The 17560-nt window shown below is 51.4% G+C and overlaps 1 protein-coding gene across 1 annotated transcript; it reads left to right on the forward strand.

The window, feature by feature from the left end:
• The first annotated feature begins 1117 nt into the window (after positions 1-1117).
• SALL4 (spalt like transcription factor 4) lies at positions 1118-15709 on the forward strand. Its single transcript, XM_066330949.1, has 4 exons — positions 1118-1264; positions 9043-11577; positions 12120-12427; positions 13512-15709. The coding sequence occupies exons 1-4, from the start codon at positions 1195-1197 to the stop codon at positions 13914-13916; spliced, it is 3318 nt and encodes a 1105-aa protein (XP_066187046.1). The 5' UTR covers positions 1118-1194; the 3' UTR covers positions 13917-15709.
• Positions 15710-17560: the final 1851 nt, after the last annotated feature.

The raw sequence follows: 17560 nt of genomic DNA on the forward strand, positions 1-17560 counted from the left end.
ACAGCCCCTGCCCCAGCGTTTGCTGCAGTGACTGAGAGCACCTTGGGGTGAACCTGATTCTCCTGAACCTCCACCCCGGGTCCTCCTCCTCCTGCTCCAAATCAACAAAATCATATCTTCATCAAAGAAATCTGTCCCTAGAGTTTTCCAGTAAACCATGTCATTTTTCCAGGGATAGATCTGGGGTGCCTTGTCCTACATTAAATATAAAAACAGGGATTTTGCAGTCCACAGCCCCGCACGTTCAAGGGTCCTCACGGTTTGGTTTATGCGAGATCCGCGTGGCTCCAGCGGGACTGGGGGTGACCCTGCTGTGACTTTGTGACACTGGGGCTTCGGCCCCAGCAGTGCCCTACGGACTGTCCCCAAAGTGCCACCCGGCCGCGGCTCCTGCGGGAGATTCACGTTCCCATGGAGCAAAGACAGAAACCACTCCACTCTGCATTAACGCAGACATTAACTAACTTAGTGTGGGAAAACTCTCCCAAAGCGCCGCTGCTTCAGCTTTTTCACAGGAGCCTCCACGTGCCCCGCGTTTTGCCTGGCTGATAAACAGCCCCAGCCTCAGCTCCCCGGGACGAGACTTGATTTACAGAGTCCCCAAACAGCTGAAGCGGAGCGGGTTCATTACGCGCCGCCTGCAGCCGCTTTTAAAGCCCCTCCAGCCGCTCACCCCACCGCGGGGTTTGTCCTGCTCGTCCCTCTGCCACCTTCTGCAGCGGCAAACGGGGGGAAAACATGAACATCGTGCCGGGCTTCTGCTTGGTTTAGGGGAGAGAGGAGGAGCGGGGAGGAAAAAACAAAACAAAAAAACTCTTTAAAGGCGCAGGTGAGCCAACAAAGGTGTTGTCCGTGTGCAGGCTGCAGGGGCGAGCCGCCGGGTTGGTTGTTTAGCCGGAGGTGGCCGGGGGTGGCCCGGGACTCACGCCTTTGTCGCCGGCGGGGCGGGCCGGCAGCGGGGACTACATGGCCCAGCGTGCCCCGCTGCGCGGATCAATGGGGCTGATTTGAATAATCTGTGAGCCTTTGGACTCAGGCCAATCAGCCGTCAGGGACCCATGATAAATCGCAATGCATTATTGATAATCATAATTACTCTGACATGCGCATTCCGCCCAAATTTCCCAACTCTAGGAATTTGTTGTGAAGAGGAAAATAATTGCTACTATTGCACGCTCCCGATGCTGGTGCACCATGTCGCGACGGAAGCAGGCGAAGCCCCAGCACATCAACTCCGAGGAGCAGCCCCCAGATGCTGCAAGTGGTGAGCGCAGAGGGGGCGCGGGGCTCTGCCGGCGCGGCTGCTGCCAGGGGGGCTTTTTCCACCCTCGTGCTTCACCCCCCGCTCCTTTCTCTGCCAGGAGCCGACCCTCGGCTCGCCCCAGGGTTTTTTATTTTTTTTTTTCTTTTTTCCTTTTTTTTTTTTTTTAAATTTTTTTTTTTTTTTTTGTGGGTGGGGGGGGGGGGTGGTTTAAACTCCCCCGCGGGGCTGAGCGAGGCACGGCGTTCTCCTTATTTTGGGGGTGTTTTATTTTTTTAAACAGTTTTGAGTGGCTGCGCGGCTCCGCAATGTCCCGCACGGTTCCCCCGGAGCCGCCGCCGGGTCCCGCGTGGGACGGGACCCCCAAAAACCCGCCCGAGGCGGGGGGAACTCGGGGGGGATGGGGGGTGGAGGAGCAGAGGGAGAAATTACAGACAACTTCGGAGGGGTAGGAAATGGCTCGGGCTGCGTTACCTCGGTGTGCTTAGCACTTCGTCGGGAGTTCAGCGAGAATTTTTGTGGGGGCTTTTTAAAAAAAAAAAACAAAAAGAGAAAAAAAAGTGGGGGTGGGGGGAACCACCACGCTCGGACTATTTCTGTTGGAGATCACAATCGCCCTGGACCTTTTGTAGCTTGACCTCCAGCCATCTTTGATTTCCGACTTCCTAAAATAACTCCGGTGAGCTAATGTGGGGTGTGCGCCAGCGCTTTGTATCTGGGCGGCGTGGGGGACTCGGCCACCGCCGATCGCTCTCCCCGCTTTATTTTTTGGGAGGGGGAGCTCGCATTGCTGGGTTATACTACGGGAAAAGTAAAAATTCTGCCTAAAATCAGCTGCCGGAGGAGAGGGCGGGCAGGGGAACGAGCGGAGGGGCCGCTCGCTGCTGGCCCCAATGGCAGCGGCGTGCCCGGAGCAGCATCATCCCGAGCGGCTGCTGCCTCTCCTGGGCCCTTCCCTTCCCTTCCTTCCCTTCCCTTCCCTTTCCTTCTCTTCCCTCCCGGTCCCGGAGCGGAGCCCGTCCCGCTCCCGGCCGGAGGACGGAGCACGTCCCGGTCCCGTCCCGTTTGTTCCCCGTCGTTGTGGTTGTTGTACCCCAATGTTAATGTGTGCCCCAAGTCCCTCACCCCACCCCAAGAACTTTTTTTGGGGTTCTTTGCTTGCGTTTGGGACTGGTTTTGTTTCCTATGCCTAGAAGTGATCAAACCCGTGCACGTTACTGGAGCTGCTTATTCCCAATCCGCAGGAGGTTCGGGCTCTTTAATTTTTTTTTTTTTTCCCCTCCTTCCCTTTCTCTTCTTTGAGTCGAAATGTGCAATTGTTGGGTCCGGTTAATGGTGACTTAAGAAACAGCATGCTGGCCAGAAGGCAATAAATCCCATGTTTAATGCATGACTGTTTTCCTTTGTGCATACGGTTCGGTTGGGGGATGGAGGTGATGTTTCCACATGTAAATCTCTGCCCGCTGCTGGAAAGGCACCTCCGGGCCGGCGCTGAAACAAAAGGGTTAATCAGTGCTGCTGGCCGGGGGAGGCGTGCGGGAGGGAGGATGGCTCCGCACCGCGCTCCCGGGGCAATGGCCAGCTGCTTTTTGCTTATTGTTGTTCGGCCTTTTTGTTGGGTTTTTTTTTTTTTGTTTTTTTTTTTTTTTTTTTTTTTTTTTTTTTTTCATTTTTTTTTCCCTCTCTCCCGTTCTCAATTTGAGCCCCCGAACCCTGGATGGAATTCCCTCCGGGAGCGCTCAGCAGCCGCCCAGGCCGGCCGGGGATCCCTGCGGGGATTCTCCTGCTGCTCGTGGGGTGCTGTGGCTTTGGGGACCCCGTCCTGCGGCATCTCCCCTCTCCGAAATTCATCCCAATCCCCCAAAGAAGGCTCCACAGCCCCCGCTCCGGGTGTGCCCGTAAATAATAAGTGATGAAGCTGCATAACAAAGTCGGAATTCCGCAGGGATTTGTCTGGGGCATTAGCGAGGATATACACGTAATCGTAATAATAAAATCAAGCCCTTATCTCCTTTTTTGCAAGTATTCCCTTTTTTTTTTTTTTTTCTCCCCGGCAAAGCGATTTGGGACCCACCTCTGTGAACAATGCAGCGGGTTAAAGTGTCCCGCGAACCTGGGGATCCATTAACAGGTCAAAAAATCAGCAGGTGGTCACAGGGGAATAATGCTACATACCGAAAATTAGCATTTCCACAAAAGGGCTTGAAAATGCCTATTGTGCTGGATTGCTGCCATTAAAAATCGGATTCATTCTGAAAAATACAGTATCAAACTGCAACTTTTTTTTTCTTTTCTTTTTTTTTTTTTTCTTTTTTTTCCTTAGGGTAAAATTAGCGTAGCTTTGCTTCAATTATATCTCCCATGGGTGCGCTGAGCTGTGTTTAGAACTGGAGAGGGATGTTGGACAAGGAAAGGTTGAACGAGGAGAGCTCCAGTTTGGTGGTGGTTTATCTTAGGTTGGATTTCGGACTCCCGGAGCTCCGGGAGCATCCCCGCCGTGCCCGGCCTGCTGCCGGCCTGCCAAGGGGCTCAGGGTGCCGAGGGGAGGAGAAGGGGCTTGTTTTTTTTTTTTTTTTTTTTCCCTTTTACGTAAGTGAAACATTATATTCGTAACAAGGATGGGGAGCCCTTTTCGCCGGGCTCGGTGACGTTTTGACAGAGCTGCTGCTCTAACCTTTGCCTCCTCCTGCTTGCTGTGGGTGGTAAGTTGATGTCAGGCTCACAATTAGGACTCTCATGCAATTGACCTTGGCAGCGGGGTTTGTGCCGTTCGGGCGGCTCTGAAAACCCCCGTGCGAGTGTTGCAGTGCGATGCGGGCGGCGCGGGGCAGCGGGGCTCGGGGGGCTTCCAGGCGACCCCCGGGGGTGCCAATGGCCGTGCCGGGCCATGCCGGCGGCTCAGGTGGGTGCCGGGGTGGCGGTGGCCCCGCCCGGGGGGTTGGTGGCCCCGAGGGGCCGGAGTGTGAGCCAGGAGTGCCCTCCACCGACCGGCGCCGGCAGCTCCGGGCGGCCAGCGCCGCGCTCCCGGGGCAGAGAGCTCCGGGCTCTTCTTTCCCCGGGGGAGTTCTCCAGTCCCTTCTTTCCCCGGGGGGAGCTCCAATCAGTCCCTTCTTTCCCCGGGGGGAGCTCCAATCAGTCCCTTCTTTCCCCGGGGGAGTTCTCCAGTCCCTTCTTTCCCCCGGGGGAAGAGCCCCGGTCCCCTCCAGGGGGTTTTTCTCCCGGTTCTTTTCCCCCGGGGGTGGTTTTTCCCCAGGCTCTTTCCTATGGTTTTCTCCCGGCTTCTTTCCCTGGGGATGTTTTTTCCCCGGGCTCTTTTCCCCAGGGGGGTTTTCTCCGGACCCTTCCCATGGGTCTCTCCGGGCTCTTTTCCCCAGGTTTTTTTTCTCCGGGCTCTTTTCCCCGAGGGGGTTTTCTCTGGGTTCTTTCCCGTGGGTTTCTCCCGGCTCTTTTCCCCGGGTTTTTTTTCTCCCGGCTCTTTCCCCCGGGGGTCCCGAGCCCCTCCGGAGCGGGGCTGTGCCCTCGGGACCCGCCGCCTCCTTTCCCCGCTTCTCCCGCTCCTCACAAGCGCTTCTTCACCGGGGTTTGCTCTGGCTTCGGCTCAGCATCTCCCTCCGAGTTGTGCACAGGCTCAAGGGTGGGTTAGTAAGTGGATAATAAAATAATTAAAGCCTTGAGACGGTTCCTGCGAGCACGTGAAGTGCTGGTTGTGTGTGTAAGGCGTTTCTGCCTTTCCTGGGTAGGGAAACGTGGCTGATGAATTCAGCGTGGAAAGCATCAAGGACTTTGGAATATCTTTAAGTTGTCAGTCGTGGGTTTTACTTGCTCAAGAAAGTGATTTTGTCAGGCTTGGAACGCATTAAATGGTGTTTGATAGCTGAGAAGAGCGATTTGGGGCAGTTTCAGGGTTGTTGAAGTGCTGGCTCTGCAGTGGGAGCAGCAGAGCTGATGGCAGAGGGTTCCAGGAGAGGAGAGGAGGATTGATTACCAATCCTCCACGAGGTCATTTAAACCGGGGAAGTGCATGGGTTTGTTAACCTTAAGGTAGTTGATGAAGTGTAGGCTGTGAGGAAAGGAAGCTCATCAAAAGTATTAAAACTCCTGAAAAGAAAAAAAAAAAAAAAAGGAAAGCTGTTTCATCCCAATTCAAGTGAAATAAAGTTGAGGAAAAAAGTCACTAATGGTTTAGATGAGTGGTAGGCCAGCAGCACTCTTCCTGAAATCGCATCAAACCAGATTTACTTCACTCCTTCTACTGTTTTCCTTAAAAAAAAAACCAACCCCAAAAGAAATAATCGGAGCGGTGTGGATTTTATCAGCCTGCCTTGTCGATGACCGCCTTGTCCCACACAATAGTGGATTTTTTCCATCCATTTGCCAGTGATTCAATCTAACCCCCCTGCTGGGTTTACTGCATTCTTCTAACTTATTGGATAACTAGATGCTGAGAGATAACATTCCTGAAATTCGGGGGTGGGGAGATAAAAAAAAAAACACCAAACCAACAAAAAACCCAGAGTAGAAGTCCTATCCCTGGGAAGCCTTTGGAGGAGAGGGTGAAGTGCACAAGGAATTGTTGTGGCAGGACAGTGCTCAGTAAATCCTCCTGCAGTGGGCAGAGCTGCCCTCTTGGCATGGAGAGCCCCGAGTCCAGGCCAAGATATAATAAGACGATATTATTATATAATAATATAGTGTCATAATATGTAATTATATTATTATAGTCTATTATAACATTATAATATATTATAGACGTATTATTATTACTATATTATCATATTATTATCATCATCTCATTATATTACTATTATTATCCTAATCTCATGATAATATTATTATTATCCCCGATATTTCCTTGGGGGGTCCCTGCTGGGCCCCGGGGGCTGAGGAGCTCTGATTGCAGCGCTTGGGCCGGGGAGAGGAGGTCCGTACAAACCACCACGATTTCCACACAAGCTGTTGGGTTTCTTACACAAAACGGTCGATTGCTCCTTTGTTATTCCAGCTACTGTAAAATAACCCAGCGTCCTGCTCGTGAATTTATCTAGAACCCTTCCTTTGAGGGAAAAGGGAAAATAATGCATAACTTCCCTATTTGTCATGCAGCAAAGTCATTTCGGGCTCTGAATTGAATTTATTCAGAGCCCTAAGCTAATGTTTCAGTGTCAGGGAAACAGAAATGTGTGCCAGGGCAGGGCTGCCAGCCTCTGCCCGCTGCTGCCCAGCACAGGGACCTGCGGTTTCTTTCCTGAGATGGCAGCTGCTGCTCAGAACCAGAAAAGTTCTCCAGAGTTCCTCAGAATTAAGAAAAATGAGGAGCGTGGGCTGTGCTGGAGATTGGGAAAGGGGCACTGAATTTAGTGTGATCTTATCAGCGCAGAAGTAGAAAAATAAGGAGTATTATCAAGGGAAAGGAGATAAATGATCGGGGGCTTTGAAGGAGTTTAAGTTTGAGGGCTTGTCTAGACATTATCCTGCAGTATCTCCTCGGGGTGGGCAGCAGGGTTTGGTGCAGACATTTCTGTGCCACTGGAAAAGGTAAAAGCTGAGGTTATTTTTTAATATTTAGTGACGTGGAAACAGCGTTGTTGTGCCTGGGAGGTGGAGCTGGGAAAGCCCCAAACACTTAAGGATTTGGAGAAGAGATTTTCATGTTTTAATGTATTCTGTGAGCCAGGAAAGTAGTCACAGACCTCTCCAGTTTGAGTAAAGCAGTTTTGGAAGATAATTGTCCTTTTTTTTTTTTTTTTTTTTTTTTTTTTTTTTTTTTTTTTTTACCCCAGCTACCTTCTTTCTGAGTGTATCTACTCAGACTCTTGCAAAACGAGTTTAAAATAATCTATTCTTGATCTCGATCGTGTACTAGTTGTACTTATCTGCAGGCTGGGCTTCTCTGTGTGTTTTCAGAGTGAAATCACTGTAAGATTTAGAGACATCACTTTAATGATATTTGGGATGGGAAATGTGCACTGTTATTCCTGTTTCTTTCACTTAGAGTTGTTTGGGCTGAAGGGGAAGTGTTTAATTCTCCCTGTTTAAACAGGAGGCATCCAAACATTTTTGATCATAGCTGTGCTGAGAACTCCTTTCCTCCCCACTCGAGGACTTTTTGTGCAGGTTTGGATTTATTGCTCTGCAAGATCAGTGCAGGACAGGCCTCTTGCCTGCCAGGTTTTTTTTTGTAATTGATCAAAAGTTTATTTCTAAAGGTAAATTTCCACACATTAAATGGTTAAAGTTTGTTTTATTTGGTGCACACAGGTTTGCAATATCCTCCCTCAGAGTGGTTTTACACCCCACTCAAGCACAGTCATGTGGACATGGATTTTGTGTCCTCCACCTTCAGGACACACCTGGGCTGGTTTGGCCACACCTGGCACCAACCAAAGCCTCAAGCAGCTCCTGAGCTTGCAGAATCCTGGCTTCACTGGGCCCAGGGGGTGCCTGGTGACCAGGGGCTGGTGCCAGGAGGTCTGGGCAGGACAGATGGGTGACACCATTCCCGATGGGTGACACCATTCCCGATGGGTGACACCATTCCAATGGGTGACACCATTCCCCTGTGCCCCACTGGGCTGTGGCAGGTGAACTCACTGCACCCTTGGCACCCAGCAAGATTGGAGCAATTCCGGTGATCTCCAGGATTATTCCAGTGATCTCCAGGATTATTCCAGTGATCTCCAGGATTTCTCGGCTGATGGGGGCTGGAATCCTGAGCCTTTCCTGCCTGCCCCTGGCTGGGAGGTTTTCCCTGCTGAGCCCTCCTGCCCCGAGCTCTGCCCCGCCTCAGCAGGCTGCGAGTTTCTTGTCTGAAGGATGGCAAGGCTGAGCAAAAACATCCTGTTTTGGTTATGATTGCTCTTAACCTCTTCCAGTTCACATACTTCTCTGAATTTTTTTTTTGTCCATTTGCAAAATCTGCTCAGCCTAAGCAGAGGGGTGCTGCTGGTGGTGGAAGGGCAGGAGTGGACCTGGAGCCCAGCTTGGCTTTTGGCTTTCCCTGCCCCTTCCCAAGAGTGGGTGAGTTTTGGGTGCAGCTGAACGAGGCCTCCTGCGAGGATGGGAAACGCCTCGGTGTGGTTTGGCACGCAGGGCTCGTTATTTTGTGTTAATTTTAATAATCATGGGTGCCCGTGGAGTCTCATACTTGTGTGTAGTTTGGGCTTTAATAATGTCTTTGCTACTGTGTCCATATGGAGATTACTTTTGGGGTGTGTTTGCTTTTGAAGGATTTTAGAGCTAATATCGGCCTTTCTTGGTTTTTGTCAGCCCTTTTGGGTTGTAATTACTTGGATAAAGGCAGAGTCAAAAGTCGTTTAGATGGGTACGGTAAGAATTGCTCAAAATTCCCGTGTTAATGGTCTTGTATGAATTTCGGAGAGGTGGTTAACGAGGTGCAAAGAGCAAATAACTGTGGTGTTTTGCTCAGTCCTTCAGTGCTTTCTCTGTCCTTGTGTTCCTTTTAAGCTGTGTAGCAGGTGCTGCCTTGCAGGACTGTTCCAGGGGTTTTTACCTGTGTAAAGGGATTTGGGCTAAATCTGTTTTCATTGAGCCTTGTGAGAGTCCTTTTATAATGTTTTTTTTTCTTGTAAACTGAACTGAGATTGCAGATTTCTTTGGGGTTGTGAAGGAATTGGCATCGAAACAAAGAGCTGAATTTCACATTGATCTGCAAACTTGATCCCCAGTGTCTTTTATCTTTAATTTGCCATTCAGGTGATCTTAATAGTGAATGCTTGGTCTGAATCTAGCAATTACTAATGTGACTTCCTTTTTATTTTAAGGGAGTCCACAAGACGTCCCAGGTGATAGAGATGGTGAAATGAGTTCCAAAAGGTGCCGCACGGAGGAAACCAAAATCTGTGAGAAATGCTGTGCAGAATTCTTCGTTCTCTCTGAATTCCTTGAGCACAAGAAAAATTGCACTAAAAACCCGCCTGTCCTGATCATGAACGACAGTGAGGGGACGGTCCCTCCTGAGAGCTTCTCCGAGGCTCCTCTGGGGCCCTTCCCAAGCGACCGCCTGGACGCCAGGACACGCAAGGACATCCAGGCCAAGGGCTGCCCCGGCTCCGGGGACAAGAGAGAAGGAAAACTGGATGCTGAACCGGTGGGAGGAATGTACCTTAAAATAGAACCCCCCCTGACGCCCGCGGCTCCCGGCCTAAGCTATCTACCAAAACCCAAAGTCCCGAACACTAACGTGACCCTGCAGACCATCCGTGGCACCAAGGTGGCCGTGAACCAGCGCACGTCCGACGCCCTCTCCTCCTCGGCGGCCGGCTTCAACGCCATCCCCATGATCCTGGAGCAGCTGGTGTGCCTGCAGCAGCAGCAGCTCCAGCAGATCCAGCTGACGGAGCAGATCCGCATCCAGATCGCCATGATGGCTCCCCACGCCCTGCACCCTTCCATCGCAGCTGCTACTGACCCTCTCAAAGCTCTGGGTGCCCACATGTCCCAGCAGCTCTCGGCTGCCGTGGCCTTGATCGGACAGAAGGCTGGAAGCCAGAGCCTATCCCTGGAATCCTTGAAGCAAGGAAAACTACCTCATTCTAACACTGGCATTGCGGCCGCCAGCTCGCTGGCTGCTGGGCTCTCCTCCTCCTTCCCCCTGAAGCCAGAGGGGAGCCGAGGCCTGCCCGGCTCCATCTCTCAGTTCCCAAATCCTTTGCTACCTCAGTCCTCCGGCTCGGTCATCTTCCAGAACCCGCTCTCGGCCGTCTCGTCCGTGATGGATTCCTCCAAGAAGGGGAAGGGGAAACCCCCCAACATCAGCGTGTCTGAGAGCAAACCCAACGCCGAGGAGCCCTTCTTCAAACACAAGTGTAAATTCTGCGGGAAGGTCTTTGGCAACGACAGTGCCCTGCAGATCCACCTCCGCTCCCACACCGGGGAAAGACCCTACAAGTGTAACATCTGTGGGAACCGCTTCACCACCAAAGGAAACCTTAAAGTGCATTTTCAGCGTCACAAAGACAAGTACCCCCATATCAAGATGAATCCTTACCCGGTTCCTGAGCACCTGGACAATGTTCCTACCAGCACTGGAATCCCCTACGGGATGTCTGTGCCACTGGATGAGTCCAACCTGATTGTGGACAGCAAACCTCTCCTGACAACTCTGCCTACCTCTGCGGCCCCCGGTGCACCTCAGGCCATCTCCAGCCTGGCAGGCATCAAGGAGCCTCTGCCTGGTACGTTCTCAAGTGAGCTGCAGTCCAGGCCCTCTCCCGAAAGCGAGGGCGGCTCCTCCTCCTCGGGGGCGGTCGGTCACGAGTCGGGGACGGAGCAGAGCCTGAGCTCACCACAAGCGACCTGCAGCGTGAGCATCTTCCACGTAAGTGGGTCAAACGAGCAAGGCTCAGAGACATCAAAGCTCCAGCAGCTGGTTGAAAATATCGACAAATCTACCGCTGACCCCAACGAGTGCCTCATCTGTCACAGGGTGCTGAGCTGCCAGAGCTCCCTCAAAATGCATTACCGCACCCACACCGGGGAGAGGCCGTTCAAGTGCAAGATCTGTGGCCGTGCCTTCTCCACGAAAGGGAACCTTAAAACCCACTACGGTGTCCACCGGGCCAACACCCCCTTGAAGATGCAGCATTCGTGCCCGATTTGCCAGAAGAAGTTTACAAACGCCGTGGTGCTGCAGCAGCACATCCGCATGCACATGGGCGGGCAGATCCCCAACACCCCGATGCCGGAGCCCGCCTGCGACAGCGCTGACGTGGACCCTGCTGTGCCTGAGAAGAACGGAGACCTCGGCCGCCCCGAGGAGGTGGTGGAGAGCATAGACATGGAGGATGACCTGGACTCTCAGGACGGCCCCAGGAGTTCTTCCAAACCTCCCACTCCGTACGACGCACAATCGGAGTCGCCCGCCGCGGCCGCCGCCTTCTCTGGGGTTACAGCTCTGGAGAGCCAGGTGAAGATCGTGGCCTCCTCTCTGAACCTGCAGAGGCAGAGCAGCCTCAAGTCCAGTGACAACGGCTCAGCAGAGAGCGATGGCATGACCAACGACTCGTCCTCGGTGGCGGGAGATGCTGACTATCAGAACGGCCGGAGCCCCGCCGCCTCCGAGGCCGCATCGCTGCAGGCGCTGTCCCCGGCCAACAGCCAGCCCGAGAGTGTCAGCTCCAAGTCTCCTGCCTTCAACAGCCAGGAGGATTCCGGCCCGGGGAGTAAATCAGAGGGCCCTGAGAACGCTCCTGCAGAAATGGAAGGGGTTGTGGGAGCTCTGGATTTAACGTACGGCAACATCGGTCGGAAGGTCATTAAGGAGGAGCCCGGGCTACACTTTGCAAATGGAGAATATGGTGAGTGGTGAAATGCTGGCAGGGATTTGGGGTAGGAAATCAGTCCTGAAAGGGCCAACACGAAACAAAACTTCCTCGGGTTTCCCCTCTTCCTGCTCCTCTGTCTGGAGAAAGGCACAGGCCCTCTAAAAGTTTTCCTAAGTCAGGCTCAAAATTCAAAGGCTTAAGTGTTACCATCTCTTTAAATATTAATGTAGACTGTGCCCTCACTGTCTTTCATGGGCTCACTTGATATCTCCTTATAGCTGTTCAAAAATGCACATTTGTGTTCTAAGGTAAAACGGCTTATCCCAAGAGTGTGATATAAAAACCCCAAAACAGTTTGTGGGGTTTTCAGGCTCTTAACCACTGAGGTCAAGCTTGGTCTGAATTTCACCTGAAAGACTTTCTATCTCATAAGCTCACCCACAAACCCAGGGATGAACTGATTTGTTTTGGGGTATCCTAGGAAGTGTGGTGGGCATGGCCTGGAGTCTCAGCCAGGCTTAAGCTTTCGAAGCAGAATTAGGCTGGGATAAGCACGATCTTTGCTTTCTTTCCAGGTCGAAGCAGTATTCCAGCTGCTTTTGTCAGAGCCCCGCCAGCCCTGATAAAAATGGAGCTGCCCAGCGATCGTCCCCTCAGCACTGGCCACTTCATTGGCCCTCCAGCTCTGTCCCCTGGGGTGGCCCCTCTGCTGGTGCCACGGCCCAAGTTCTGCCGTCCTGCCAAACAGCACATCTGCACTACCTGTGGGAAGAACTTCTCCTCTGCCAGCGCCCTGCAGATCCACGAGCGCACCCACACCGGGGAGAAGCCCTTTGCCTGCACCATCTGTGGGAGAGCCTTCACCACCAAAGGGAACCTGAAGGTGGGTCCTGTCTGCTGTCCTCTCCTTTGTCTGTGAAACTAAGGCTAGAGATGGAAAGACTCTTTTTAATGTTTGACCTGCCTTTGGGGTGGCACTGGTTTTCTTTTAGTTCCTCCAATACTTGCTTTTGGCTCTTGTCTCCTTCCTGAGTCTCTCCACCCAGTTTTTTGTGTGTTACTGAGATCACCCCCAGGTCTTTGCTGCTGTCCTTGACTTTCCTTCTGGGATGGAAGGGGAGGCTTAGCCCTCGCTAAGCAGATTGCTTTCTTTTTTAATTTGGATTTGGATGTGTCAAGACATAAGCATTTCACAGGCTGCTACAAAACGCTGCCTGCTGAGTGAATGCATGACACTGCGCTGCTTGAAATTTTGTGAGATGAGGAGGGATAAACCAGGATAATCCTGGGATGGCACAAAGTGCCTGGGGGTTGTGTCTGAGCACACGCTGAAGAAGTGCTGTGAGTCTGTCCTTTCTCCAGATGGATCCATTTGCCCCGTGAGGGACTCAGCTCCTTCACTTGAGCAGAGGCTTTTCTCTCCCTGTGAGAACCTCTTCAGGCTCTCCAGCCTTCTTGCATAAATGCTGATGGGGAGAGAAAATACTCTGCAGTGTGTGAGCAGTGCCTTGCTGGGAGCACCAGCAGAATGTGGTGTGGAAGATTTCAGCTTAACTGAACCCCTCTGCCAGATTACTTGATGGGTTTTTTGGTTTTTTTTTTGCATTACCCAGTATTTTTTCAGTATGGTCTGTTTGCAGGAGATAATGTGGCTTGTGTTTGTGGGGGAGAGAGGGTGTCTTTGCCAACAGCATTAATTCCAAGTGTGTTGGCATAAGTCCTCCAAGCCCTCTAGCAGCCAGCTCCAGTGAGCCACGGTGACGTCAGGCAGTGGAATGACTGTGTCTTAATCATGCCAGGAAGGGAACTCTGACAAGAACCACCCAGCTTAAATATTTACCAGAATGCCAAAGGAGCAAGCCTGGCTTCTTTGGGCTACTTGGCTGCGAGCAGAGCAGACTTTGGGTCACGCCAGCACCAGTGAGCCACGTCAGTAACAATTCTCTTTGCTTTCCCCTCTCCACAAGGTCCACGTAGGAACCCACATGTGGAACAACTCAGCCAGGCGGGGCAGGCGCCTGTCCATCGACAACCCCATGGCCCTGCTGGGCAACGACCCCAAGAAGGTGCAGGAGATGTTCCCCAAGGACATGGTGCCCTCGGTGAGCATCGACCCCGCCGTGTGGAACCAGTACGCGGCCGTGCTCAGCACCGGGCTGGCCGTGAAGACCAACGAGATCTCGGTGATCCAGAGCGGGGCCCTGCCCGTGCCCGGGGGCACCCCCCTGAGCTCCAGCCCGGCCTCCAAGGGGGACACGGCGCAGGCTGGAGCCGCCTCTGACGCGGAGAAGGCGGCCGCTGCCGCTGCAGACAGTGTGCCAAAACACCAGTTCCCCCATTTCCTGGAGGAGAACAAAATCGCCGTCAGCTGAAGGCTCGGGAGGAGCCGACCCACAGAAAGAACAAATTATATATAGACACAAACATATATTTTTGAAGAGATTTCCACTTCGGCCTCCTATTTTGTTCTTTTTTTGTTTTATTTTGTTTTTTGTTTTTTGTTTTTTTTTTTTTTCTATTGACGTGCAAATGATTTTATGGTTGTCTTTGTAAGAGTTTGCCCAGAGTACAATCATGATATTGCTTTGCAAATAGTAATTAATAAAGAATAGGATTTCCTTCTATTTGAGGAAAGATGCGGGTCTTGCAAAGTAGTTCTTACGTGTGACTTTAAATGTGTACAGCCTTACAGAAGTTTCTACAACTTGAAATTCCAAAGGTTTAGCAGATTTACCTCTTTGTTCAGAGTGATAATGGGGGTTTTGAATAGAGTGGAAACAACCTACTGTTGATGGAAAAGCTTCTATTTACTGATGAAAAATGGAAACTATTAATGCGGGTAAATATCACAGAATGTCTGCCACCCTCTTAGAATTTTTCTGTTTGGATTTTTGGCTCTGTGTGGTTTCTGAATGTACTTTTTCTTAAAAATGGCTCTAAAAACTACAAATTTGGGTTTTTTTAAAATCCTTTGGGGTTTTTTTTTGCCTCAGAAGTTCTATGAGAGAAGCAAGTTGCTGTTTTTCTTTAGTCACTGCTCCTAAGTAATTCATTCTTTTGTGTTGACTGCTGCTTATTTAATACTACTACTAGGACAGTCCTTCAAGTATAGTGCCAAAATTCCTGCTTCCAAAGATGTGCAGTTTCTCCTAGATTTTTTATTTCGATACCAAGAGCCCCAAACAAGCATGGGTGGGTATGTATATACTTTTGTTTTGTTTTGTTTCCTCTCCAAAGGGAAGACTTGCCTTGGGAAGTCAGGTCTAAAAGCTCTGCAAGGAATCTCAGGTGACTGTTGCAATTTGCCATGGGAACTGGTTTCCTTAGCAAGAGAGACTTTTTGGTTTTTATTTTTTGTTTTGTTTGTTTGGGTAATTTAGGAGATCAGTCTGTGTAAACCTGTATTTAAATATGAAGTATTCATGCTTAGGTTAAATGTTTTGTGGGTTTTTTTGGATGGCATTCCTGCTCTGGTCATTAAGGCTTTTTTGGTGGTCTGTGAGTTTGCATTCCACCCAAAAGGTAATTAATGATCCGTGTGTGTTGTATGAAGGTTGCTGGGATAGTCATCTGGATTCTAAGCTATCTACCTCATTTTTTTTTCCTTTTGTAGTTTTAGTGTTGATTTTTTTTTCTAATAATGACCACTGTAATGGCTGAGATTCAAGCAGATGCTTCCATGCACTATGTGAAACCAAAACCTGATGTATTATTTTTTGTGGAAGCACCTGAGGAGTTGCTGGACTGACCTTTCACTATTCCTGGAACGCCTGCTGGAACTGGATGTGTAATGGGATCTGAACCAGGCTGCAATTGCTGTGGAAGGACTGGAGGAGGGATAGAAACCTGGCTGTTGACTGCAGGAAATCTTCAAGCCCCGGTCTCTGTTGTGGAAGGCCCCAAAAATGCAGATTTACCAAAAAAAAAAAAAAAAGTTTTGTGTGATGTTGTTGCACCTGATTCTTGCTTTTTATGATCTCTGTAATGCCGAGTTGTGCCTTTCCTGCTGGACTGGTGGGTAAGAACATACCAGTGCCTGTTTACACTGTAAAATGGAGATTGTTACATAGACCACACAAAAGGCATCCCAATCGTTGCGTTTCTACGTTGTGAATGTATGACTTTGGAGAACTCTGTAGTTTTGAGTACCTACTGATGCGTTTCTGTTGACATGGGGTTTTTTTTTTTGAGAATAAATTTTGGGATGGCTTTTTCACAACTTGGCGCTTTGAATGTTTTTCTGGCAAAAGGCTTTTTTTTGGTCTCCTGAGGAGTGAATTCAAGAAGGCAGCGTGCTGCTTCACTCCAGGGACCTGAAATGCAGGTGGAGTCAGGCTTTAGTTCATGGCTTTGAACAGCAGGAGCTGGGAGGCTGTGGAGGAGTCTGAGCTGCACTCCTCAGGAGCAGCAGGTTTGGTGCAGGGGTTGGGACGTGCCAGGGATGTTGATTTCCACACTGGGATAGAATGACAGGAATATGTGCCATCATTTTTGTACCCTGATCATCCGACAAAAGGGAAGAAGAATATTAAGTTGTCAAATTGCCAGTGCCTGGAGATGCTGGCTGCATAGAAAAGGGATAAATAACTTCCTCTGAAGAGCAAAGAAAAACAGTTCTGAGAACAGCCCTGATAAAATGGAAAAATGCTGGGATCCTGATTCTTGTAACATAAACCAGCAAATGTATTTTGCCTTTGGGAGGAGGAAAAGGGGTGAGAGCCAGGGAACCCTAAAGCTGCCCCTTTCCAACCCCAGAAAGGCAGAAAGCAAACACTTGTTTTCCCATCTCTGCTCTGAAGGAAGGTGTACAGAGGGCAGGACAAGTCTGAGCTCCAGAAATCTTTGTCCCTTGCAGTGGTGGGTTGGATTTCTGGCCAAGCTGTGGGGCTCTGACTGCCTCCTCATTGCCATCCATAATGATTCCGTATTGGTGGTGTATTGAGGTGTGTTGTTCAGCAGAGACTGAGGGGAGATGAGGGAAGGGCTTCACACAGCCTGAGTGCTGCTGCTCTGCAAACAAACTCTGAGAGACTTTACCAGGAGTCCTGGCACAGCAGGGGCTGTGCAGGCAGGTGTGCTGTCCCTGCAGAGGCTCTGTGCACACAGGTGTGACATCCCTGCAGGGGCTGTGACAGGTGTGACATCCCTGCAGAGGCTGTGGCACACAGGTGTGGTGTCCCTGCACAGGCTGTGCACACAGGTGTGACATCCCTGCAGAGGCTCTGTGCACACAGGTGTGACATCCCTGCAGAGGCTCTGTGCACACAGGTGTGGTGTCCCTGCAGAGGCTCTGTGCACACAGGTGTGACATCCCTGCAGAGGCTGTGGCACACAGGTGTGACATCCCTGCAGAGGCTGTGGCACACAGGTGTGACATCCCTGCAGGGGCTGTGCACACAGGTGTGACATCCCTGCAGGGGCTGTGCACACAGGTGTGACATCCCTGCAGGGGCTGTGCACACAGGTGTGGTGTCCCTGCAGGGGCTGTGCACACAGGTGTGGTGTCCCTGCAGGGGCTGTGACAGGTGTGACATCCCTGCAGAGGCTGTGTGCACACAGGTGTGGTGTCCCTGCAGGGGCTGTGACAGGTGTGACATCCCTGCAGGGGCTGTGCACACAGGTGTGACATCCCTGCAGCAGGGTCAGGCTGGGCTGTGCCAGCCTTGGCACAGTGCCCTGGCAGGGGCACAGGGGCACTGCAGGCTCTGCTCTCCAGGCTGCGGTGTCAGGCTGTGCCCAGAGCTGTGCCAGCCTGTGACAGGGGAGGTCCTGGATCCTCCCACAACACCTGGATAACGGGTCGGAGCTCCCCGAGCCTGTTCCCAGGGCAGGAGCTGGGCCAGGGGGCTGTCCCTGCTGCAGGGGACAGTGTTTGCCAGGGAAGCAGGGCTGGGGATTGCCTGCTCTGCCACGCGTGGGAGCTGAGCCAACACCCTCGGAAAATCAGCCTGCTGGAACCCCACACAGCGGCAAGCGTGCCCAGCTTACAGTAACATCCACACTTACATCTGAACAA

Source organism: Sylvia atricapilla, chromosome 16, assembly GCF_009819655.1.
Source record: "Sylvia atricapilla isolate bSylAtr1 chromosome 16, bSylAtr1.pri, whole genome shotgun sequence".
NCBI lineage: Eukaryota > Metazoa > Chordata > Aves > Passeriformes > Sylviidae > Sylvia > Sylvia atricapilla.